Source organism: Humulus lupulus, chromosome 3, assembly GCF_963169125.1.
Source record: "Humulus lupulus chromosome 3, drHumLupu1.1, whole genome shotgun sequence".
Taxonomy (NCBI): domain Eukaryota; kingdom Viridiplantae; phylum Streptophyta; class Magnoliopsida; order Rosales; family Cannabaceae; genus Humulus; species Humulus lupulus.
The window spans coordinates 126,751,483-126,778,717 of NC_084795.1; the positions used below are offsets into that span (position 1 = coordinate 126,751,483).

At 38.9% G+C, this 27,235-nt stretch overlaps 2 protein-coding genes across 5 annotated transcripts; one reads left to right on the plus strand and one right to left on the minus strand.

The window, feature by feature from the left end:
- The first annotated feature begins 2,611 nt into the window (after positions 1–2,611).
- LOC133823133 (outer envelope pore protein 24B, chloroplastic-like) lies at positions 2,612–3,903 on the plus strand. 2 transcript variants are annotated; one of them, XM_062255739.1, is made up of 3 exons: positions 2,612–2,928; positions 3,056–3,435; positions 3,685–3,903. In XM_062255739.1, coding segments are annotated over exons 1-3 (591 nt in total). In that variant the 5' UTR covers positions 2,612–2,718; the 3' UTR covers positions 3,686–3,903. The 2 variants fall into 2 exon arrangements, with proteins under 2 accessions (XP_062111723.1, XP_062111722.1); XM_062255738.1 differs by having other exon boundaries at positions 2,614–2,928; positions 3,056–3,418.
- Positions 3,904–4,191: 288 nt separating this feature from the next.
- LOC133823131 (protein PTST homolog 2, chloroplastic) lies at positions 4,192–9,027 on the minus strand. Of its 3 annotated transcripts, none has more exons than XM_062255736.1 (9): positions 8,729–9,027; positions 7,997–8,643; positions 7,629–7,789; positions 6,729–6,924; positions 6,419–6,651; positions 6,063–6,208; positions 5,834–5,981; positions 4,672–4,740; positions 4,192–4,579 (listed from the first exon to the last, which is right to left on the minus strand). In XM_062255736.1, the coding sequence occupies exons 2-9, from the start codon at positions 8,565–8,567 to the stop codon at positions 4,484–4,486; spliced, it is 1,620 nt and encodes a 539-aa protein (XP_062111720.1). In that variant the 5' UTR covers positions 8,568–8,643; positions 8,729–9,027; the 3' UTR covers positions 4,192–4,483. The 3 variants fall into 3 exon arrangements, with proteins under 3 accessions (XP_062111720.1, XP_062111719.1, XP_062111721.1); XM_062255735.1 differs by having other exon boundaries at positions 7,629–7,791; positions 7,987–8,643; positions 8,729–9,021; XM_062255737.1 differs by having other exon boundaries at positions 6,729–6,849; positions 7,629–7,791; positions 7,987–8,643; positions 8,729–9,017.
- Positions 9,028–27,235: the final 18,208 nt, after the last annotated feature.

The window sequence follows — 27,235 nt, forward strand, 5'->3', positions numbered from 1 at the left end:
TGGAGTTAACCTTCAGGAATCAATGAGAATATGTTGGAAGTCTCAACTCCCTCTCTCTTCCACTCTCACGTTCTCTCTCTCTCTCTCTCTCTCTCTCTCTCTCTCTAAGGCTTAGAAGCTTGAAGGAAAAGGCTTAGAATTGGGGCTAGAGGTGGTGGATTCAATTGGGAATTAAAGTTAGGATTGTTGAGGTGCAGCTCAGGGACTTCATCACGATCATCAAGGTAAGGTTTGAGCTTTAACTGCTGGGTGAAATTATGTTGTTAGTATAGGTGTTCTTAAGCTTTTAGGCTTCAAGGGGTTTTGATGAATTCTGGGTTATTTGAGGGATTTTGGTTAGAATTTTAGGAGGTTGTAATGCTCTAAGTAGGCTATTGTGATATAGGGATTAGAATTCTAGTTCTGGTGTATGTTGGGTTAGATTTTGGTGAATTGAGTTGGGAGAAAATACAGGAAAAACCCAGGGATTTCTGGGTTCACAGGGGCACGTCGCGACCTAGTTCATGGGCGTCACGGCGTGATCCAAAAGGCCCTGGGGGGGGAGGGGTTTGCTGACTCGTGGGCACGTCGCAGCCCTAGGGGGCAGGTCACGACCCGCCTCCCCCTGGGACAAGAGGCTGGCGCCTCTGACTTGGGGCGCGTTGCGACCCTTAGGGCCAAGTTGTGGCCCGCCTAGGCAGCCATGGCCAAGATTGGTTTTAGGCTCAGGGAGGCTCGGGGACTTAAACCTAAGCGCTCAGGAAGAATTCTACTACCTGGTTTAGTAGAATTTGAGGTCCCGAAGGGTAGTATTTTATTCCAAAACATTTAATTGGATTAGATTTTGATGGTTATCCATTGTCGCTTAAGACTAGGGTTATCGTTAAGGCTCGGGATTAAGGATTGTGCTCGGGACAACTCCACATCCTCTGCTCAGGACTCGAGGTAAGAAAACTGCAACCGAGTTGTGAATGGGATTGAGATCCCTTGTAAATGAACATATGTGTTCTGCAACTTGTATATCTGTTATGTGTTATGTGAAAGTATGGCCTAAGGGGCCGGGGCTGATGTTGAGCATAATGAACGCAGCTCGGCCTAAGCGAGCCAAAATTAGCTAAATAACCAGAGGGCTCTGCCTAAGGGAGCCAACACCTAATATTTTTAATAAGATTGAATTATATGTTTGGATGAACCTGTTTACTATCACCTGATTTATTGCTTGTACTCTGTTGTTGGTTGAACTAGTTGATCTAAAGTTTACTATGCGCATTTTGTTGTTTATGCTAGTTTAATTTGGTTTTCTTGCTGAGCATTTGCTCACGGGTGCTACGTGGTGCAGGTAAAGACAAAGGAAAGGTGGACCATCCATGAGTTGGAGAGCTTTGGGAGCGGTGTGTACATTGGCAGCTACTCGACCACCACAGCCGAGGGATTTACAGGGACTAAAGCCAAAAATTATATTTTGTCATTTAGGCTGGCTACTGTTGTATTTATTTTTTAGGATTGTAACCATAATGTAAACATTAATTTTGGGATCCCATGTATCAAACTGTGATTCTAATGAAAATCAATAATTTTACAATCAAAATATTTTAACCCTAACCTGTCAGTTGACTTTAGAAACACATTTTTTTTTATTCAAATGACTTATTAGCAAGTCTTGCACTATCTCAAACACACAGTGTAATAGTCTTGGTTATCCAGGATGTTACACGCAAACGTCTCGACAAAGGTTCGTCAGGCACTGCAGTTGGTTGGTTGGGGAGACACGGCCTTGCCACGTGTTGCGCGTGCAAAAGCTTCAACAGGTGGGTGGTGGCAGCTTAGGACACGTGTCTCGTTTTGAAGGCTTCGACAGGGAAGTGGCAGGCTGCCACATGTCCGAAGCTAGTGGAGTCGGCTGGGTGTGGCTTGGGCTTGAATTGGGCCTGGGCTGCTCAAAATTGTCAAAAAGGCCACTTTTTCATTTCTTCTTCAATTATAATTCTTTTTTTCTTTTTATTTTCTTTGTGTCAAAAAACATTTATTTCTTGAAAATTGAACACAAATTAAATTAAAATTTTCAATTATAAAATATATTACAATAAATCTACGAAAATATTAATTAAAACTTGATTTATTTTAAACTTTAAAACCAATAAGATAATATTTTTTAGCACTAATCAATGCCATAATTAGATATGAAAGAATGAGTTTTCTAAATGTTTGTTGAGGTTACAACCAAATATCAATGGTAGAAGAAGATCGCATTCATATGACCTTCATGACAGAGCAAGGGATGTACTTCTATAAAATAATGCGATTCGGTTTGAAAAATACAAAAATTACCTTTGAGCAATTGATGAACAAAACTTTAACAAAAAAATTTATTTCATTCCATACCTATTCTCATTTCTATTCCTATGGGTACACATTTGATTCCATCGTATTTTTTAGTTTTTGAGGTATATGTGATAACTTAAACTCCGCAGTAAATATTGATTTGTGTAAACTTCCCCATAAACTTACGACAGTAAACGACTCATTGTAATAAAGATAAACAAGTCATACGACATCGGTAAAAGGAAAAAAAAAATACGACGTGGTTGAGTTTGGAGGACCCCTAAATGAGAGTATTTTCCCACCACTTTTCCCCGCCCCACAGCCAAACAACTTGTAGAATGACATCCTAATTCTTAAGGCCAAAAACCCTTCTCTTCACTGACACCAATTCTCAACTCCTCTTACTAACTCGTCCTAATGAATGCCGCTATCTCATTCACCGGAGGCTCCAACACCGCCAAAGAAGGCGTTGTCGGGACTGTAGCTCTCAACGCCGGCGACGTCAGGCTCCGAGCTTCCACCACCACTCCCGCCGTCCTCGGTGGGCCTGGCCTCCCCGACCTTTCCCTCTCCCTATCTGTCGAGAAGCCCGGCGCCTTCGTAATCGACTATGACGTCCCCAATCAAGTATGTCGGTTTAATTATTCCGGAAAATTTTCGAAATTTCCCTTTTTTTGTTTTTTTTTTACTTCTTCATCTATTTAAAATGAAAGAATGAAAAGTTTGACAATGCTGTGTTCCTTTTTTGGTCTAGGATGTTCGGTTTCAATTCATGAACAGAGTGAATGTATTGAACAAGCAGCTGAATTTGACCTACAGCCATACGATGGCTGTGAACCAGAACGCTTTGGACGCGACCCTTTTAATCGATTCGACTAACAAGCTATGGGGAAGTTATGGGCTTGGCTCTGGTGATTGCAAGGTCAAGTACAGCTATGTCCAAGGAGGGTTGAGGACATTCGAGCCCTGCTATGACGTGATCAAGAACTCTTGGGACATTTCTGTGTCTCAAAGGATTCTTGATGGAGATGTAATCAGAGCGTTTTACGGAACTTCAAGTAAGGTTCTTGGGTTGGAGTTGCTATGGCAAGGGCTGAACAGAGATGGAAGATTTAAGGTACTTAACTATGCATGGTATGTGTATGAAATATTGCAACTTTGAAATCCAATTAGCTAAACTTGGAGAAAATATTGTATGTCAAAAAAAAAAGTGCCACTCTTTATACAAATAATTAGGTCTTTTCTTTTTAAGTCTACGTAAGACAATCTCCCTGGCTAGTTTACTGACTGGTTATTTCACTTTTTGTTTTGAATCTCATACTCCATGTCTAAAAAGTAGATGTATATTATCCACTTATCTATGTATTCTTATGTGTATGTCAGATAACAGCATCTATGAACTTGGCAGAGGGTTTGAAGATGCCGAAGCTAAGTGCTGAGAGTACGTGGACCTTTGAAGTGTGATTTTCCTTTGTTTAATTAGGAATAGGAGTTGCAGTAGATTACTTTTAGATACCCACCATCATTTACTCTGACAACGCATTTCGTTAGTATCAATTTCTCTGTAGATCTATAATTTCCATGGTGATTTTAGTTACCAAATGTGTATCATTTCCCGCCCGAAAATCAACAAGTTTCCTTCCCCAACAAGTGTCAGAAGAGGAACGAAGCTTATCTTCCTTCCACAATATTTTCCAATTACAAAAAACAAATTGATAGTATTTGAACCTCGAATAGTGGAAATAAGGCATAAAATATTGTGGTGATAATGCTATAACCACGCATAGCTCAGTCAGTATGACTATGAATACAATCCTGGTTTTAAATAACAGCTTACAAAAACCTTAGACCAGGATCCAATTGTGCCCCCAGTGATACTGAAATATAGAGTTACAGGCCATCAATCGTCATATTATATTTGATTAAAAAGAGGCAAACATTGTGTCTGAGCAATCAATACAGGTTTATAGAAATCCACCTAATAGAAATAAAAAATTAAAAAAAACACGCCTTTGTGTTGATCTTTAGACATGAAAGAATCATTAGAATCATAATCTGCATTCTACTCCAACTCTTTACAAAAAGAACCAAAAAGATAGAATAAAATTGGCCCGCGCATACTCCAACTACCGGGGATTTGGGTGAATAAGGATCTAGTTGTATTTGTTAGCCTCGCCTGTCCTTAGGTGATAATGAGTAAATTGTTATTGTAACCATTGTTAAGAACAATGGGACGCAGAGGATCAATCCTCCACTCACCATCAACAATAAATTTGATCTGCAACATTTGTAAGAAACTGAGATTCCGTCTCAATATTAAAGTGGTGCACTGATGTGAAATGATGATACAGATTATCGTAGTTGACCCACCTCATATTTGCCTGGATATAATTGAAGCCACAAAGAGAAGATTCCTGTACTTGACTTGATCATCTTTCTCTGAGACCAAATATCGTAATTTACAAATTTCATTTAACATGAGAATCCCATACTTCATGAAGTCTACTAATTCTTTCATCTCAGATACCACTAAATATATACCGAGATGTGAATATCAGAGCCATTAATATATATATATAAGTTACTAACTTCATGTCGTTACAGAATTCACTGGGTACATATATATATACAAGTGTTACTAAAAGATATTGATAAATATAATAAAGGTTACAACTGCGTGTCGTTTACGGAATTCACTGGGATTGGAATCAGGTCCAAAACAGCATTTTAAGGACTCCTTTAATAAATGAGTCCTTTGTGCACTAAAAACCTAGAAGCCTAGAAATTAGACAAATGACTACGCAACAGTTGCTGACATGGCAGACTAGTTTAATAGGTCTACTTCCAACGAGGCGTTTCTTTTATTTTTCTAATTCCCCATTTTCCATTTTCTTTCTATGATCTCATGAATTTAGTTTGGATGCGTCCCCCTACAGTCTCAACAATCATACCATAAGACTACTACTATGTCCATGTATGTGTGTGCGTGTGTTTCTGTCTGTGATCTTGACTATAGTTGACTGAGTATTAACTCGCAGTGATCAGAGCCAAAAGAAGCAAAGAATATACATAAGGAAAAAAAAAACACTATAGAAAGGGCCCCATAAGGCAGCAATCATTAACAACATATCAAACGGCGAAAGGAGGACTAGGTCAGTATCCACAAGATTGAACCCTCAATCTAAGAGATGTACGCCAATCAGCACAAGCATTGCCTTGTTTAAAGGGACGTGGAAATCTGATAAATTAAACTAATTGAATGACAACTTCCAAAAATTTATTCCTACACTATGTGCAATTTCTAGAACCCAGAACAATTCAACTTAGAGTAAATACCCAGAAAGCTTGCTTCTTGAATTGCAAGCATGTACGCAGAATGATGACTATTATTATTGCAGTGCATTAACTAAATAAGTAAATAAGTAAATTAGATATAATAATAATAGTATTTTTTCTCAAGTTTTAATTAATTAATCTAAGTAATGAGTTCAATATGACATTATACCTTGTTTCAAAAAAAATGAGATTATACCTGTGATGCCCAACCATCAAATGATCCTGCCAAAAGCACTTCAGAGGCTGAATTAGGCCAAACTATGCAACTAGAACGAAGAAGTCGCACGGCTCTTCGAGCATCATCTATCCTCTTTTGTTTCTCCTCCGCGATCTTTTTGGCATTACTGTAAAGGAAGATATATCTAAACCATCAATGTAAAGCAGTTAAACCTTATACTTTGTTGAATTTAACAGAATGTACATACATTATTGCTAGTGCCATCTTTCCTTCTAAAACAGCTAACTTTGCCCGAGTTGAACGTAATAAATTCTGGGTATTCATAATCTCGTTTTCCTGAAACTCCCAAGCATCAGAAAGCTTCTGCAAGTCATCAGAGGAGCCTTCATGATCCTAGACACACCAGAACAATTGATTAATTGATAAACAGATTAAAAACATAAATTATAACATTATTACTATAAAAAGCAATTGGTTCCCAATGGCCTAGACAACAGCAAAACTCAAAACTTTTCTCATTTCTATTTTTCTGCAAGGATATTAAAAACGATGGGGAGGTAATTGCACTAAATGTAAACATGAGAGCAAAACTCCAGTCACCACCTTTTGTGAGGCAGTTCCGTCAGCATTGTATCGCACCGAGTGAAGTACGGATGACAGCTCTGACTCCAGGTGCTTTAGGCGACTTCGCAGTTGATTATGACTAATCACTTCAAGACATGAATCCAATTCATTCCCTTCATTAAGTTTACTTATACTTTCTCTTCTTAGTATTTCTTCTTCTGACATATCCAATGACCCTCCAATACTAGATTCACTAGATGCAGTTTCAATGTCTGTATCAACTAGCAAAGGTCATTAAAAACCAAACCATTTAACAATCAAGCTACCATAAAATAGTAAACAGAATTACCTTCAAAACACATATCTGAAAACCCTGCCCGCTGAGTGCTCCATGTTCTCCAAGTTAATGTCTCATTTGAGCTTCTTAATTCATCAATCTTAGAAAAAGATATGCCTTGATTAAGCCTAGCCTGCGGATCAACAAATATAGCTTTCTTGGGGATCAATGATGAAGACCTGCTGCTTCTAGAAAGGCCAGCAACTGTCTTTTACAATGTAAAAGAACCACAATATGTTTATAATTCCTATACAGCAACAAATAAATGAAAGAAAAATAAAGTAAATAAAAATAAGAAACCAACTTCTAAAAGACAGATAGATATCTCAATGTAGATGATGAAGAAAGACTACTGTTCACTAGAGTTTGAATGCCAAATCTATACTCCTTTAGACTTGATTTGAAAATACTATAAGACAACTTAGTGGTGCAAATTAAGGTGATTACGGCTCTTTCCTCTAACCAATTTCATTTGGATACTTAGATGTATGAAACTCAAAATTTTAACAAGGAAAAATGAGAAATGTTCCATATCTTTCTCTTGCCTATTTATGTGTCCATGAATTTGATAGACCCCCAATTAGACACACGTACATTAGGCGCAAGAATCAGGAAGGATAAGTTTGGTAGTTTTCTGGGGAAGGAGATCAATTTGATTATTTCCAATTACTTAGGGTATCAACTTTAATTCGAATGTATTTGTAATTAAATAGCACGAGAGTGTAAGGGTTGAGGATGTCAAATATTATTCTGTATTGAGCCTTGGCTCTTGGAGAGAAACTGGGACTCTCGAATCTCCCAGAATATTAATAATACTGACTCTCAATTTCTTCATTATTTTCTGCCTACCTTGCTGTGGTGTAACAGAATTACAAAACAAGGACAACTTTAAGCATTAATAAACTAACTTACCATATCTGTTGAGAATTTAGAATGCCAGTCCTCATTGTCATTGTTTGTTCCTCTACCGGCTTCATTTTCTGCCTGGCCTAATCCAAAAGTCAAATTTCTTTCTTTCTCCAATCGATTCAATATGCCTTCAATCCCAGTTTCATGCTGTGTGGTTTCCATTTCTCTAAGCAAAAAGTGTACATATGAGTCAATTTACTTTTTCAACGAACATAGAACGAGTATAGACTCTAAGACAAGACAATAGTCAAGCCTCTATTCGTGTATAACATCAAAACTGAATCATTTTCTATTCAATACCGAAGACCCAAATGTGAAAATTAATTAGTAAATAACAAACTTTATCACAATGGACCCTCACAATGATCTACCCGACGATAAGGTTGACTGAAAATCATCGTACGGACAATAAGAAACATCTGGGCCCTGTATTTCTTCACCAGTACGAACATTGTTTTCCTGAAAATGATCACTTTCCATGGCCGCCGTTGATGCTAGACTAGTTACTGCACTTTCTTGAGCTCCTTCTTCCTCGTCCAAATCCCAACCGGAAGACAACCAACCACCTTGCTTGACAATAGCCTTCACCAAATCATTCCTTCCAGCATCAACCAACTCCTTCTTGCTAGGAAACGCCCCAGGCTTATTAGAATTATTCATGAACTCCAAAATCTCAGCCTCCAATTCAAAATCCCCTTCGCTATCCCAAACGCCGCACCGTCTGACGAATCCAGACCAACCACAATGTAAAACCCTACAATAGTCCGGCGAACGGTATAACCCGAACCGGTGATGGTCCTTGGCTCCGACGACACTGAGAGGCACGAAACGGCGTTGCGTTCGCCTGAATCTAGGCTCGGAGAGAAAAGCTTGAATGGTCAGAGCAGGTACGGGACAGGGGGAGAGCATTGAATGAGGTGAGGCGGTCGAGGAGGAGAGCATGGTTCAGGCATTTCCTCGAACACTTAGTGGCCAAGGCGAGAACTACATGAACAAATTAATTGAGTAGCCCCTGTAACTGGTAATGAAAAAAACCAAGATCAAAATGGGAAAAGAATATTATAAAGGTAAACCCCAAAATAAAAAGCAAAAAATTTGTGTACATGTAACCACGCAACGAACAAAACCACTGGAAAACGAAATGGCTCGTCTCACTCCTATCGACAACAAATTTAATCAATCAACCCTACTTCTTCTTTGTCGTTTATGTGTTTAAAAAAAACTAAAATTAAAATCCAAAGGATAATTTGTATTTTAAAGCTATACTCAAAATAATTACATAAATTCTAATTGAGTGGACAGTATCAAAAATTTGGGCGGGAACGACGCAAAGAAGTTGGTACTGCATGTGTTTTTTTTTAGGAATGGAGACGATATAAGTAGGATATTTCCTTATCTCCTTGGTCACACAACTTACGGCCTTGCTTGCATTTGGGAATTTCTATAATATGCTAAAAATATAAATTTGTAGTCATTAAGGAAAGGGATCCCCTTTCGAAAAAGAAAAAGAAAAATAAAAAGTATATGAATCATAAACAATTTTCCAATAAATAAATAGGATACTTTTATGAGGGCGTACGAAACGCTCGCACCGATGTAATTCTATTCTTAAGCCTTTGATTGGTTTTAAATAAAAATTGTACCGTATTACATTACCCTCCGAGTGTACACTAATTTTTTCTTCAAAAAGTAACATTAGTCAGAGTGTTGTTACATGAAACTCTTGCTATTAAAAAAAAATTAAACTATCATTTCATCAACCCATCCCACTTCAGCCTACTTCGTCTCCACTTCCTCATTTGTTGACCATGGATTCATCCACCGTGCTCGTTACCTTTGTCCTCTCCACTGCTTCCCACTCTGTCATCTTTTTCATCTTCTGCCTTTGACCTGAACCCATCCCCACTGCCACCGCCACCCGAAACGCCTCTTCACCTTTGTGTATGAGTTGCAACAACAAATACTATGGGTCTAAGGTTTTCATTGTCATTACTTACAAATAACAATGCATGTAAGATCATAGGCAATCTAATTGCAAAGTGATCAATTTGATTTGATGTATATGCAATGGCATTTAAGCCAAAGAAGAACTAGAGAATTGAGGGTAAGCTTGGGATTATTCTTGATATCGTCAAATAATATCTTCATTAACTAAAATATATCTTTCCAAAAAAATCTTTAGAGTGAACAATCAACTTTTCTAGAGCTAATAATAAATCATCAATGAAAGAACACAATCACTAAACAGTGTTTTTAGCACCAACCAAGTAATTTGAATAGATTATCATACCCAATCATCATAGCATCAAGATTTGATAATTGATATTGCTTGGAATAATGGAGAAAAGAATGGGTATTGTTCTATGTTGTCACTATCATAAAAGTAGAAACTTATGTTACTGGTGCTCAAGTTCTTGATTTATGGTAGCACAAGTTTTCAAGTGAAAATCATTTCTTCTAATATCTCTCTTCACCAAATCGAGAAGATAAAAAGAAACCATAAATTGAAAGCTGGAGCATCAATTTGTTGTAGATGAAAGAAAGTTTCAATTTCTCGAAAAAACAACAAAACAGTGCAATTTTATTTTGTTCCAAACCCAACAACCAACTTGGTTCATCTCAACTTAACTACCTTTGTTACCCAATAAACACTCAACTAAAGTATTAATTAGAACCATTTCATAGTTGAAATTTTTATACACAACCAAACATATATACAGCCACACTGAATATCTATGATTGCCTATATACTCCTATGCCCTCAAAGTTAAAGAATAAACATTAAAAAAATGTAAACAAAAAGCATTAACATCTAAGTTTTAAAACTAATTTTTTTCAGTATAACCATAGATCATTGCTCATATGCCCTAATCCCAAATTTTCTCTTTCTAAAAAACAATAGTGTTTACCCAAAAAAAATATTTGCTTGATGACATGGCATGATCGGGATGCACGTGGATAGCATGTGACTGTTTAGTGATGAAAGTCTGGTCGTCCAACGACCAGGAAACAGTGAGTTGCTCGATAGGCATAGGAAATATTCTGAACAGTAAGAAAGATGTGCTAACATGCGCGACCAGGTCTGATCGTAGGAACGAAGTCAGAATTCAACTACAAATATAGGTCGGATATTTCTAAGATATTTGACCCTCTTTATGTGTAACTATTATGACTTTTGTTATTATTCAAATATGCTTGTAACAAAGTTTGAACTCGGCCCATATGTACATCCTTGAACCTATAAATAAGACTCATGGGATTCAAATAATGGAAGAAGACAATAATTTGTATTCAGAAAGAGAGCAAGTGCATTTATACACGACTTTTGTATTCCACATTGGAGCTTGTGAAACTTAGTGAACCCTGGTTTACTAATCGCAGGTTTCAAAGTATACATCAATAAAACCACTAAGTTGACGTGGGTTATTACCAATCTCTAGGGCCGAACCACTATAAAATCTTTGTGTTGTTTAGTTCTTGCATGCAACTTATTAATTCTTATCATTTTTAGTGACTCCATGTCATTGGCTAAATCATCAGTCAACATTTGGTGCTTTCATTGAGAGTTGAACTCGAGAACTTCAGGATAAATAATGGCGAAAACCTCCAGGAAAGCGGGTCAGATGGGGCAGACATCTAAAAGTATGCCACATCAACCTCCTCCACAAGATGTGGCGGAGGACGAGCTACAAGTGGAACTGGAAGAGGAAGAGATGGATGCGGAAACCTTGCGGACAACCTTATTAGTATTGCAAGAGGAATTAGCTACTCTGAAAGCTAATCAAGAGAATGTGGTTGAAACAATGGTGCTGCAATAGATGGAGATTGATCGACAATGCCGAGAACTGAATGAGCGGCAGACTGACATGGATCGCCGGTAGAGAGACGCCACGACAGCTTTAGAAGCATCCATTCAGTTGGCTCAAGGACAACCTGCACCAACCTCTTAACCAGATTAGCCACCAAGCTCTCGCCCTCACCAAAGTCCGCAGTCTGATCATCCCCAGTATCATCACAATCCACCACACCCAAGGAGTCTGCAAAGCCCAGAGCAACCTCCTGCTGCTCAGCAGGAAAGACCAACCCAAAATCCTGAGAAACAACGAGCAGCAACCACCCTCTCGATCTGGTTCGGATAACGTTCAACAACACAGGCGGAATAGGGCCAAGTAGCGTCCCAAAAGCCCTAGACGCCAAACAGCTGGGGAACAGAACCTTCCTGGTAGGGACAACACCCCTTGAAAAACCAAAGGCAAGTGGACTCAGGCTCTGCAGTCCGAGATCCTCCACAACATAGTAATGTCAGAGGACCTAACGACCAACATAGGCCCCCACCTGTTTTTCGAGACGGACCAGGAAGAAGAGAGAAGAACAGTGCGTACAGCAGGTCGTACACTCATTGGTCGCAATTCAGAGATGGGCATGATTACAATGAGGCGAACCCTGGTAAGAGGAACAATGGTCAGCAGCAGCAGGAGAGAGACGAACAACAAAATCCTCCGCCTATGGAGAACCGATCGACGAGCCAAAATGCTGGAGGACAGCCTAAACAACCCAATGTCTTTGACCGACTCGGTGCAAGTGAGTAGAGACCTAGGGATGAAGATTTAAGGGATGTGCTCAATAATCGAAGGGAAAGAAATGACGAGTAGTTCTCCGCGGCCCCAGCCACTCCAACAATACCAGATGTTGTACAGGTTCAGATAGATGCCTTGAATTAGGTCGTACAGCAGCTAGTTGGGAATAAAATGTCCCACATAGAGTTTGATCAAAGAAAGGGCACCCCATTCGTTAATAGAATTGTTGTGGCGAAAATCCCGAGCAAATTCAAAATGCCAATTCTACCCAATTTCACGAGAGAAGAAGATCCAGTATCTAACATGAACAAGTTTGAGATACAAATGGACATCCCAAAGGTGTCCAAAGATGCTCGGTGCATGATTTTTCCTGCCACTTTTTCTAAATCTGCTCAGGAATGGTAATTCAAGTCCCTCCACCCAGTATAGTTTCTTGGGAGATGTTCGTGAGGGAGTTTTACGGATAGTTTTATGCTGGTCGAATACATCCAACAGAGGATAATTAGCTGGTCGATATTTGACATAAGGAAGGAAAAACTCTCAAGGAGTATATCCAACGGTTTATGCGAGTGGCTGCTCGGGCCAAAACTGTTAGAGACGAGGGAAAGATGATGGCAATCATAGCTAGAGTGCGACGCCATTCTCCCCTCTAGAGTAGTCTGCGGAAGAATCGAGTCAAGAGCGCTCAAGAATTTATGGATCGAGTAGACAAATATATCAAACTCGAGGAGGCCATTGCCAATGAAGGAAATCCCCAAAGGACGACCAAGGTAAGAAAGAAGACCCAACCAAAGCTGCCAGTGGGTTTGGTAAACCCAACAACAACGACAAAGGTAACGGTAAGAATGGGGGGAAAAGGGCGAACACTGAACCAGCAACATCTGATAGCAAGCGCCCCAAACAAAACAGATATGAACCAAGGTTCACCAATTACACTGCCCTGGTCGATAGCTAGCTGAAGTGTATCAGGCCAGTCATACCACCATTCCTTTTCGGGGACCAGCCCCGATCAGGAAAGACATATCCAAAAGAGATACGACCAAGTTTTGTCATTTTCACAACAACTATGGCCATGATACCAACGAGTGTAACCAACTCAAGGACGAGATCAAATTCCTTATTCGACAAGGACATCTGAGGAGATATGTACGAGCAGGAGGAAGTTCTCGGCAAGAGGCAACGAGCAGGCACCTGTACGCCAACGCTCGCCTCCTCTACAGCCAACTTCTATCGCTGGTACATTGTTGACTATATTCATAGGACCACATATATCAGGTGACAGTGGTAAGGCGAGGGAGAGATCTGCTAGTTACCTACCTCACAATCAGGACATCGAAATGTTAAACGTAGAGGAGCGAACTCCCAAAATTACTCGAACAGAGTAAGAATTACTAACTTTCTCCGAGTTGGACACACAGCATGTCCAATTTCCCCACTCAAATCCTCTGGTTATGGATGTTCAGATCACCAACATGATGGTAAAATGAGTGTTGGTGGATACAGGAAGCTCGGTCAACATTTTGTACAAGTCTTCACTAGAAAGAATGAAACTGTCAGTGCAAGATTTAGAGCCATGCAACCAAACCATCTATGGTTTTTCTGACGAAGGGCTAGCACCAACATGGTCGATCAGACTCCTAGTCACAACAGGAACTGTACCTACGAACAGGACATTGCTCGCTACTTTTATTGTAGTTTATTGTCCGTCCTCATATAATGCTATGATCGGAAGGCCCATACTCGTCGATCTACGAGCCATAACTTCGATCTGGCATTTGGCCATGAAGTGTCCAACCGATGCAGGAGTTGGGTGTGTGTTGGGAAACTAGCGAGAAGCCAGAGAATGCTACAATTCCTCAATCACAAAGGCAAGAAGACGCAAATTGGGAAGCGGAGCCGAAAAAAGGTTGCTAGTGGTAAATGAAGCGCAAGCCCAATCGGGTGAACAAGTCGCTGAATAGGGCGTTGCCTAAAGTGAGGATAGGGACTTAGATCCTCACTTCGGGGATTTTGAAGAAAATCTTGGGCCTGTGGAGGACCTCGAGGAGATCCAACTAGAAGAGAAAGATTCTACCAAGGTTGTGAAAGTCGGTAAAAACTTAGAGACAACAATAAAAAACAAACTGGTGGAATTTTTTAGGAGGCACCAGGAGGTCTTTGGCTGGTCGCATAAAGATATGGTTGGGATAGATCCAGCAGTGATTAGCCATGTCTTGAATATAGACAAAAATCATCCATTTGTACAACAAAAAAGAAGGTTGCTCGACAAAGATAGATCTAAAGCCCTAAAAAAGAAGTCGAGAAGCTGAAGGAAAATGGATTCATCAGGGTAGCATTTTATCCATCTTGGGCCTCTAATCTTGTACTAGTTCCCAAGCCAAATGTTAAGTGGAGGACGTGCATGGATTTCACAAACCTTAATTGTAACACCCTGGATAGCCAAGACCGTTACACTGTGTGTTTATAAAGGTGCAAGACTTGCTAATCAAGCCATTTAGTTAGAAACGTGTTACTGAGACTATAGTTGAACTAGGGTTAAAAGTTTTTGGTCATAAAAGTTACATTTCATATATATTCAAACATACTTTTACATGGGATCCCAAAAGTAATAACATTTAAAAAGACATTTTACAAAATTTCAGGTTAAAAGTACAGCTACTAGCCAATCTAAGGGCAAAATAGACATTTAGGCTTTTCCCGTCCTGTACCACTCCTCGGCCGTGGCGGCCGATCAGCTGACTATGTACATTCAACCCCAAAGCTCTCCATCTCAAGACTGGTCCACTTTTCCCTTGCCTTTACCTACACCACGTAGCACCCGTGAGTCAAGGCCCAGCAAGAAAACACAATAACAGAGCATAATCATCAAACAATCAACCAGATAACCCGTACAGTATAATCATATGCTCAACAATCCAAATATTCACAATAATCAAGTATTCAACATACCAAGTTCATCATTTCATACTAATAACCAATTCACATATGATAACCAGGGTCAACGCCCTTAGGTCGCACCCTCTATTTATCCCACTGACTCCGGCCCACTTAAACCGAGCTTAGTGAATATCAAGCTGTCCTCAGCTACCAGTGGCCGAGCCGCGCCCTGTGCGAACATATTGATTACGACACTCTTAGGTCATTTATCACATGTCTCATGGCATAATACCATCTATGACATCATACAAATATAGGGAGCTCTTAGTCCCAAAACAATCACATAACCGGGTGCAGTTTTCTTACCTTTGGATTCCGGTAGCTTTGATCCATGACGACACCCCTCAAGCACGATCCCTTCCGAGCCCTAGTGTACACCTAGTCACAGCCATAGATCAGAATCATCACCAAACTTCAATCCCAAAACCTAACCTTGGGACCAATCCCGAGTCCTCGGGAAGCCCTAATTCCACCAAATGGGGTGGTAGAATCAAACCTCGAGCCAACGGCCAAAAACCCTAGGAAATAACCCAAAAATCCCCTTCTGGGAACAGGGTAGTGCTACAGCGCCCTAAAGTGGGCGCTACAACGCTATAAATAGAGACAAAAATCCATCTGACCATAAGGCCTAGCGATGTAGCACCCAAAGGCTAGCGCTACAACGCTAGTCACAGCACAGCCAACCCTGTTTTCCTCTTCCTTTGATTTTCCCCGAGCCAAACCTCTCCAAAACTCAACCAAAACTCAACCATACCCCAAAACAAGCCTACCAACATCTCCAACTCATCCCAAATGACCTAACCATATGAAATTTAATCACATGCACCCCAAAACAAAGAAATCACCATAGTTGAGCTTAAAGCTCAAAACTCAGCAGAACAACAGAAATCTCAGAACTTAAAGCTAGAATTTCTTACCTTTGATGGATGAATTAGACCTAGGTTATCCTCCACACTTCCTTAGCTTTCACCTCCTCAAATCCTTAGGCTTAATTCCCTAGAATTCCCACAGAAATTCGGCTTAGAAAACCAGTTCAACACCAAAAACCAGGAACTGAAAAACAATCTTGAAACTTACCTCAAATGGATGAACTACTCTTGCTAACTCCTCAATCCAAATCAAGGGGCCAATTATGAAGTCTTAGCCTAAATTCCTCTTAATTTCAGCCTCAATTTCCAGCAGAAAGGATGAGAGAAAAACAAATTGATAGAGAGAGAAGAAGACTTCTGTTTTTCCTTCTTTCTTTTCTTATTTTCCTTTGTCTCAATCCTTCTTTCAGACTTCTACTACTTTCTACACATTCCACTAAGTCAAAAAGCAATATAACACTTATCTCTCATTCTAAACATCAAAAGACCATATTACCCTCCCAATTATAATTAAACCTGAATCATTCTAAGGGCATTTTGGTCATTACTCCCAATTCCCGATAATTCATCGAGTGTCTCTAATATTTACCGCTTACTTCCTGACACCTAAATAATCACCAATTATATTTCTCAATATCAAATAGACTCCAATATATCTCCTAAATTCCCAGAAATACCCCCAGGCCCGCCCCGAGCCGGGTATAAATCTTCGTCGTGACTTTTTCGCTAAACCGCTCACTAGGATCGCCTCGAGTCACAAGCTACAAATATATCCACATAATAATGTGGTCTCAACAGTTTATCACAGATATTTACATTTATGCCCTCAACGGGCCAAATTTACGAATATGCCATTCTAACCTAATTAGGGCCTACATGCATACTAATACACATAGTCATGCATCACAGATATCTAAATAATCATATAAACATGCTTTTAATCATTTAAATCACATATAATCTAGTTATGCCATCCCGCACACTAATCAAGGCCCTTAAGCCTTATTAGTAAATTTGGGTTGTTACATTAATAAGGCCCGCCCGAAGGATTGTTTCCCACTTCCAAGAATCGACCAGCTGGTCGATGCTACATCAGGACATGAAGTTTTATCATTCATGGATGTGTACTACGATTATAATCAAATTAGTATGCATCCACCTAATGAAGATGACACTTGCTTTCGAACAGATACGAGACTTTAATGCTACAAAGTAATGCCCTTCGGTTTGAAAAACACTAGTGCGACTTACCAGCGACAAGTCAACCACATGTTCAAAGAACTGATCGGCAACAATATGGAGGTTTACGTCAATGATATGCTGGTCAAGTCGAGAAAGGCCGATGGACACATCAAGGACCTACAAGAATGCTTCAACATCCTGAACATATATTAGATGAAGCTAAATCCGCTAAAGTGTTCCTTTGGTGTTGGATCAGGAAAATTTTTGGGATTCATAGTAAATTCGCGAAGAATCGAATCCAATCTCAAAAAGATTTAAGAACTGATCAAGATGCAGTCACCAGCCAAAATCAAAGATGTGTAAAGCCTGACAAGAAGAATTGCTGCCCTGAGTAGATTCATATCTAAGTCTATGGACAAGTGTGTCCCATTTTTTAATCTACTCAGAGGAAACAAAAAGTTTGGATGGACAGAGGAATGCGAGCAGGCTTTTCAGGCACTCAAAGCCCGCATGTCGCAACCGCCCATTTTGTCCAAGTCGGTCAAAGGAGAGACTTTGTACATCTACTTAGCCATAACAGAGTATGATGCTAGTGCTATTTTAATCAGAGAGGAATTACAATGTTCACCTATAGAGAAATTGGCTTACTGCTTGATACTGCGTCTAGAAAACTGCAACCCTACTTTCAAGTTCACCCCATAATAGTGCTTACCGACCAGCCACTACGGCATGTCTTGCAAAAACTAGAAGCTGCTGGTTGAGTATTAAAATGGGCAGTTGAGTTGGGGCAGTTTGAAATTTCCTACACACCTCGAGCAGCCATAAAAGGACAAGCCTTAGCGGATTTCTTTGCTAAATTCATCGGACTCCCTACCAGTGAACCGATGATAAAGACCAATAATCAAAATCAAACCCCTTCTTAGAAACTATTCGTAGATGGGTCCTCTAACGAACACAACGTGGGGGTAGGGCTAATCTTAATCACCCTCGAGGGACATCAGTTTCACTGTGCGATTAGATTCAACTTTACAGCCTCCAACAATGAAGTCGAGTATGAGGCCCTGCTCACAGGATTACGACTAGCCAAGGATATGAACATAAAGTCACTAGAAATATACAGTGACTCCCAGCTAGTAGTTAATCATATTATTAGAGAATATCAGGCTAGGGGTCTTAAGTAGTTGCTTATTTAAATAAGGCGAATGACTTACTAGCACAGTTTGAGAAGTATACTCTCCAACAATTACCTCGAGACCAGAATTCAAATGTCGATGCCTTAGCCAAGTTAGCAAGCGCCAAAGATGCAGGCACTTTGAGCATAGTATCGGTCGAACATTTATTGACACCAAGCATTCAAGCAAAAGAATACTCGCTAGTAATACAAGTGTCTGGCACATGGATGACTCCCATCATACAATATCTCGAACAAGGATTGTTACCAGCAGATAGGAATAAGGCACAGACGCTTCAAAGGTAATCAACTCGGTTTATCTTATTCAATGGAGTCTTATATAGACGAGGATACTCAATGCCTTTATTACGGTGTGTCTCCAAGGAAAAGGCTAAGGAATTGATGCAAGAAGTACATGAAGGATTCTGTGGAGATCATGCTGGGGGGCAGAGTTTGTCAAAGAAGATTCTCCGACAAGGCTAATTCTGGCCTACAATGATCGAATATTCTATGGAATTCATTAAGAAGTGTGATAAGTGCCAACAATTTTCCAAGATACCTTGAGCAGCCCCAAATGAGCTTAAACAGATGCAAAGCCTATGGCCATTCATAGTTTGGGGAATTAATGTAATGACCCAAAATCACTAATAAGGCCTAAGGGCCTTGATTAGCGTGTCGAGAGGGCATAATTGGTTTTATGTGTGATTTAAATGATTAAATGCATGATTATGTGATATGCATGGTTATATGATTATATGGATATGTGAAATGCATGTTTATGAGTATTAATATGCATGTGGGTCGTGTTTAGCTTATAGGGGCATATTTGTAATTTTGGCCCATTGAGGGCATAAATGTGATTATTTGTGGTAAATTATTGAGACCACATTATTATGTGGATATATTTGCAGCATATGGCTCAAAACGATCCTAGTGAGTGGTTTGGTGAAATAGTCACGGCGAGGATTTATACTTGGCTCGAGGGAGCCTAGGGGTATTTTTGGGAATTTATGAAATATATTGGAGATTATTAGATATTGGGTAAATAATTGGTGATTATTTGGATGATGGGATTTAAGTGGTAAATATTAGGAACACTCGAGGAATTAGTGGGAATTGGGAGCAAATGACTGTTATACCCCTAGATTAAGTTATAGGTTAGTTTTATTTTGGGAGGGTAAAATGGTCATTTTCTAAGACTAAGGGTATACTCAGCCTTTTTGTTAGAACAAAGCAGAAGATTATAGAATAATCTAAGGAAAGAAAGAAGGGAAAAAGTCTCAGTTCACTCACTCTCCCATCCTTCACATTTTTTTTCTCTCTATCTCTCACTCTCCCTCATTGAAGTTGAAGCTAGGCTTGGGCTGGGGAGTTTTCAAAGGAAAACAAAAGGAATTGAAGAGGATTTAAACTAGGAGTTAAGGCTAAAACTTATGTGGAATCAAGCCATAATTGAGGTAAGTATTGGTCGGTTAATTTGTTGAGATTATAACTTAATTTATGTAAGAATTAGGACTGAGTAATTTAAGGGTTAAGCATGAGTTAGTATGGGGTTTGAGTAGAATTAGACTTGAGTTTAGAGTGTTCAATTCTAGTTAAATTGAGAGAGTAATTGAAGTATAATTGCTAAGTTTTTGGGTAGTTAAAATGTGTAATTTAGTCTGAATTCGTAGCTGAAATTGGTGTGGAATTGGGGAAGTTTTTGAGGAAAAATTCTGGTTAAGTTTGAGTGTTCTTGGCTGGGAGATGGAGGAAAAAACCTAGGTTTTCTCTGGGTTTGTAGGGCGCACCACGACCCAGCTTGGGGGGCACCGCGGCGCATGTGGCCCTTCTGGCCTAGGTGCTCTCTGACTTGGGGAGTGCCACAACTTGCTTGGCCAAGTCGCAACCTGCCTCCCCTTTGGCTTGGGAGCTTGCTCTCTGACTTGGGGCAAGTTGCGACCCACCTGAGAATTTTGGCCTTGGAAATGTTTTAAGAATTGTTAGGGCTCGGGGGTTCGAACCTAGGTGCTAGGGACAATTTCTACTACCTGGTTTAGTAGAAATTGAGGTCTCGGAGGCTGGTTTTGTTCCTTAGGTATTTTATTTTTGATTGGAAGTTGATTGATATCAATGGTCCTTGTGACTAGGTTTGTCATCGAGGCTCGAGGCTAAGGATTGTGCTCGGAACCAGTTCACTTTCTCCGCTCGGAATCAAAGGTAAGAAAACTGCACCCGTTTGTGTGGCTATGTTGGGACTAAGGGTTCCCTAAACTTGTAAACAATGTTGTATTATTGTGTTATGCCATGTGAGCATGAAATAAACGACCTAAGAGTGTTGGAATTGATATTTGCGCACAGGCGCAGCTTGGCCATTAGTAGTTGAGGTTAACTATATAATCACTGAGCTCGGCCTAAGTGAGCCAGAGTTAGTGGGATAACAGAGGGTGCGGCCTAAGGGCGTCACCCTGGGTATTGCATGATGTATTTACTCTTGTTAATTTGATGATTATGGCATGTTGATTACCTAGATGATAGATTATTGATTTGTTGATTGATATCACTGATTATGTGAACACTATGGTCTACTGAATATCTGGTTAATGTTTATGAATTATTTGATTACTATTATTGGTTATGCTCTGTATTATGGTTTTCTTGCTGGGCCTTGGCTCACAGGTGCTACGTGGTGCAGGTAAAGGCAAGGGTAAGCTGGACCAACAATGAATTGGAGAGCTTTGGGGGCGGAATGTACATAGTCGGTTGCTCGGCCGCCACAGCCAAGGGATGATACAGGGACAGGAGGACCTAAATTGCCTATTTTTCCATTAGAGTGGCTTGTGGTTGTACATAACCTTTGAAATTTTGTAAACTGTTCTTTAACCCTGATTTTGTGATCCTGTGTATCAAACATTTATTTAAATGAAATTTATCTTTTATGAACAAAATCGTTTAACCCTAGTTCGATTATGGTTTTAGTGTCACATTTTTAACTAAATGACTTGATTAGCAAGTCTTGCACATTTTATAAACACACAGTGTAACGATCTTGGTTATCCAGGGCATTACAACTTGGTATCAAAGCAGTCTTGGTTTAAGGGTTCCTGAAGACTGGCTGGACATGTACATTCGCCGCTAAAGACAAGCTCGACTCAGGGTTAGGTAATTGTGTATTCGTGTTTATATTCTTAAGTGTTTGGAATGAAATATGAATGTTGTTATCTGTTTGATTAATAGGGAGCATGAGATACTAATAGGGCCTGGCCCTTGACTATTGTATGATGATGTTGAGGCATGCTTATTAGCATTGTTGTTGCATGTGGATGAATATTTGGATAAACTGTTATATCTTGATTGCTTGTGATTGGTTGTGTTCCAATGATGGATCATGGAAAGATTGTTACCCTATCATCATAGTCTGACTGCCAAGTCGTTTATTGCAGATTAACTTGGATAGCTAAGCATCCAAAGCGATCTATACGACTAGCTGACACTGGGTCTGAGGCTAGGGATGATGACCAGGGACAGAACACTCCGCCAGTCCCTGAGAACTGGCAACAGATTATGGCAGACATGCAAGCCCGGCTTCAGAGCCTGGAAGAGAAAATCCTTCTTCTGAGACAGCAAGCTCCGGCAGGGAGTGCTGCATCTATAGTGCCACCTGTAGTGGCACCAGTTGTTCAGCCATTGGAAGTTGGGAATAGGTGGGAGTCATTGTATGAGAGGTTCAAGAGACAACATCCTCCAACTTTTGAGGGAGGACTAAATCCACTAATGGTCGAGCAATGGATGAGTATGATTACCGCTATCCTGGACCTCATGAGGGTAGAGGGTCATGATAGGGTGGCTTGTGCCACATATATGTTGAGAGAGGATGCCCGCATTTGGTGGGAAGTGGCATCACAGACTAGAGATGTTACTACTCTTGGTTGGGATGGATTCAAGGATTTGTTCAATCAGAAGTACTACAACATTGCCGTCAGGGTAGCGAAGGTTAATGAATTTGTGGGGTTAGTTCAGGGCAACATGACAGTTACAAAGTATGCCCTGCAGTTCGATAGACTTGCGAAGTTCGCACCAGAGCTTGTGCCTACTGATGCAGCTAGGCAGGACAGATTTATCATAGGACTTAATGCTATGATAGCCCAAGATGTGAGGATTACAACAGTACCTGAGGGGACGACTTATTCCTAGGCTGTTGAGAAGGCTCTTACCGCTAAGGAAGCAGAGAATAAGATCTGGAGGGAGAATGCTGCGAGACGGGAGGTTCGTAGAGCGGTGCCTCCACATTCAGGATCTGGTTGGGGCGGAGGCCCCAATGATCTGAAGAGGAAGACCCCTGACACTTCGATCGCTGCTGGCCCTGATAGGAGAGGTTGGGGTGTTCAGGGTGGCCATCAGGGAGGTGGTGACACATGGAGGAGCTACCCAGAGTGCACAAGGTCAAAAGAAACGATCCGGGTGAATGTCGGGCTAAGGCCTGTTATGTGTGCGGGGTGGTGGGACACCTCTGTTGGTTTTTATTGATCAATCAGAGATTATACGCAGCAGAACAACAATCAAATTGTTAGTTTAATCCCAAAAGATTTCTAGATCTACTTCTTCACATGCATATATATTGAATCAAAGACAAGAATAGAAAAATTACCTCAGGTCCTTCCTTGCTGTTATCTTTTTGTATGGCTAAATCCTTGAGATCTCACACCAAGATCTTCCAAAATGTTCTCAGCACACAAAGAACGAGTGTGGGCTCGCTATACAAACAATAGGCAAAAAACTATTTATCAAATGTTCTCAACACATGAGATCTGATAAAGTTTGGACCTAGGTTTTGTGAAGAATAGTGACTTTTGTTTTTGTATCACTGTTCTCTTTCTCTGAGAGACATTTCTAAATATTTTTCTATTCCTGAAAAATTACGTTCTGTGAAACTGATATCCTATATTTAATATATCCAATATATTAAAATATTTGTTATTTTAAACAATTTAAAATAACTGATCAGTTATCAGATTTTTGTTTAAATAATAATATTTTAATCATATTAAAATATCTCATTATTTATTTAATATTTAAATAACTAAAATTGTGGAACCAAGAAACTGAACACAGTCTCTTATGCGGGTAGCATAGTGACTGTGCACTGTGCTACACGTGTACCACATGCCTGTGATGGTATGTGATTTTTCCCAATTTTTATTATTATTTAAATACCAAAAATCCCAAAAAATAAATTAATTCAAAATCAATTATATTTTTGTTAAATCAAATAATTAATTAATTCTTAATTAATTAATTAATTACACATAATTAAACAATAATTATGTTTGATACATAGAAAAATATTTTACTTATCACATAAGTCCTTTTTGCCCATTTTTGTATTTACCTTTATCAGTGATTGTTTGAGCCATTTCGGGGACCATGGACCTATAACATTAAGCTCCAATAAATAAACTAAATAATTAAACTCTTTAATTATAATAGTTAATTATTAATTATGATATTACTCCACTATAAATTCAGAATTGCACTCTTTATGTTATAGATATACTTTTACAGAAATCTTTTCTTAAGTCGTCCATTGATATAACCATCTTACAATAGTTCAACCCTCTAATTAATTAGTTCATAAATTAGAATGGAAGAATTACCATTTTACCTTTCTAAGTTACTTCTTATTCCTTAAGTACCATTAATTCACTAATGAATAATTAATCTATAATCTAATTATAGATTTGAGCTCAAAATCATTCAATTCCAGAATTAACCCTTAAGGGAACTAATATACGATCTGTTAGGAAAGATTAGATTCTGTATTGTTGATACATGTTCCCAGCCACCCATGATATTAAATCTCCAAAACAAAAGTCATTAGCCTCATTCTATGAAGAGACCTTAACGAATGAATCAAAAGATTTAATAAACATGAACATGAGTTCATGAACACTCAGGATTTAGGTTGATCTATAAATGATCATCAGTTATGATATGAATTACAAGTCTTTATTGTTAAATGGTTTTTGGATAAAGACTTTAATTCATGTCGGTCCATGTCATATATAATCATATTATATAAAGCACCTTTACCGAGATGTCTTTCCACATCAATAATCCGAATGTAGATTATTTATATCATTATCATACTCAGCAAATCGTAATTACAACTCCAATTAAAGAATTCCATAACTTTAATTTGTTGTTGTTGACTATTTTTATTCATTCATGTGATCTTAATTCTCTCGTACTAATACAAGATCACATCCTCAATAATGAATATGGAATTTTTCTGATATTTACAAAATTATTCAAATAATAATTTAACAATCTAAATATAACAATAATAATGAACCATTGTATTTATTTATTCACAGAAAAACAAAAGTCTTTACATGCTTTTTGGACACACTCCTAACATTTCGCACATTTAATACACTTAAACATTCTTAATCAACCATATAATGATATAACTCATGCAACTCACATAATCACATAAATATTCAATTAGTTCACATAATATTCCAATAATGCCCTCCTGCCCCATAATTAAGGCACTAAGCCTTGTTAGGAATTTTGGGACGTTACACCCTTGGTTACAAAAGCTGATTCATGAGGTGAAGAAAGAAGTGGTGGAGTACGTGGTTCACTGCTTAACTTTCCAGCAAACGAAGTCAGAACATCAACGACCGGCTGGGTTATTACAACCATTGGAGATTCCGGAATGGAAATGGGAAATGATTACTATGGAGTTTGTTTCAAGTCTACCAACGACTTCTAAGAGGGAAGATACCATATGGGTTATTGTGACAAATTGACTAAGTCCGCTCATTTCTTGCCTATCAAGATAACTTATGTTGCACATAAGTTAGCATATATTTATATAGCAGAGGTGGTAAGATTGCAAGGAGTACCCATTCCAATTGTATCCGACCAAGATGAGCAATTTATTTTAGCCTTCTGGGAGAGAATTCAAACCAGACTTGTGTAGTGACCCACTAATCTAGACTAATTGGACCATTATCGAAACTATACATAAAACTTACATTTTTACGAAAATACCATAATTTATTGAGTAACTTGAAAATAAGAGTTATTTACAAAGAAACAGAATACTAAGAAGGATTATGGGATCCCATTGTTTTTAAAACAAAACATGATTTAAAATAAAAGACATTACATAATAATGCGGAAAATACACATAAAAACCATAAAAACATAAAAGGAGACTATATCCTCGAATCGAATAACGCTCGGCCCCTTGACTCCATTCATCATCGATACACATCCTCCAAGCGTCACGAATCTTACCGCCTCTAAACTTATTTTCCTGCACATAAACAGAAAGGAGTGAGCCTAATGCCCAGCAAGGAAAACCTAACACATAGTCATATACATAATTTCATAAGAAAACATAAAGACATATCATAACACATAATTCACTTATTATAATGGCCATTATTACTTGGGGTCCCATAGACTAAACAAGCTTATGCCCATGAGATTAGTGGGGTCCTACCAGCTAAATAGGCTTATGCCCACAATCCTTTTGGGGTCTTGTTAGTCAAATAGGCATATGCCCAAGCCTACAACATACACATCAATAACATATAACATATGAAAACATAACACATAAAATAGCATAATCATAAACATGTAGATTCTAGCCTATTTTCCTTACCAAAGTTACCGAGATTATGGACTGAGTTGGGATTGTTGGAACACTCCTAAAACCATAAGAAAGAGTAAGTCTAAAGAAAGGAGATGAAATGAAAGAGATGGAAAGACTAAACCATAGAAAACATACTTACCGACTTATATGCTTAAAAGCTTGGATTCCCTAACCAAAATAAGAATAAGGTTAGGGGACTGAGTAGAAGGTTTTGAGAAAGGAAATAACATAAAAATACAGAAAAGAACTAGAGTTTTGGGTTTACCTCAAAGATTGCAAGATCAATCTAACATCCACCGAAATACTATAGCACTCACTTACTTCCCAAAGTGTTTGATAAGCTTATGATGTTTAAGCTTATAGTTTTTCCCCAAACCAAGTGTTTACACTCTCACACTCACTTAACACTAGCAGCCTCTGAACTTAGAGCAAATGGTGAATAATGGCTGGGTACTAGGTCCTATTTATAGAGTTTGGGAATGAAAATATCTTGATTTTACTTGAATAAAAATAATGGCTTTTTAAGTGAAAATCATTTGAATAATCGTTCAGCAGAGGCTGAAGACTCGTTCAGAAGATGCTGGACTGTTGAAGGAGTTTGAATGGCTGAAGGGAAAAGAATTCAAATGTATTTGAATTCATGCTGGTGGAGGCGATATATCGCCCCCTATAGGCGATATATCGCCTGGACCTTTGTTCCCGAGGCGACCGTGCATCGATTCGTGTTTTCCGTATCTACGTGCTGCGACATATCGCCCCCTATAGCTGCGATATATCGGCATACGCTGAATATTTAAACACGAATTTACACATTTTTAGCTGAGTTTGAATGGAGTAAACAGCCTTGACTAAGCCCTCAACGTGATCAAAGCTGCTGACTGACCCTATACATTCAAACTTTTACCCTTATTTAATTTAATCCTCAAAAATACTTAATCCTTAATTACCATTCAAAACATGTGCTTAAAATCCTATTGGTTGATGTCTAAACCTTATAATATAATAATATAATCCTTAATATCAGACACATTAATCAAACCTTAGGTTATACTTAATATTCTTAAACTATAGGTTAAACTTAGAAAATCTATAAGTACTACTATGAGTGTCCAAATAACTCCTGGTCTGAACCAAAAATCCAAAGTAACAATGATAACACTAAACATACTATAATACTACTAAACAATTAGCTAAGTAAAGTTCTTGGACTCTACAACTTGGTACTA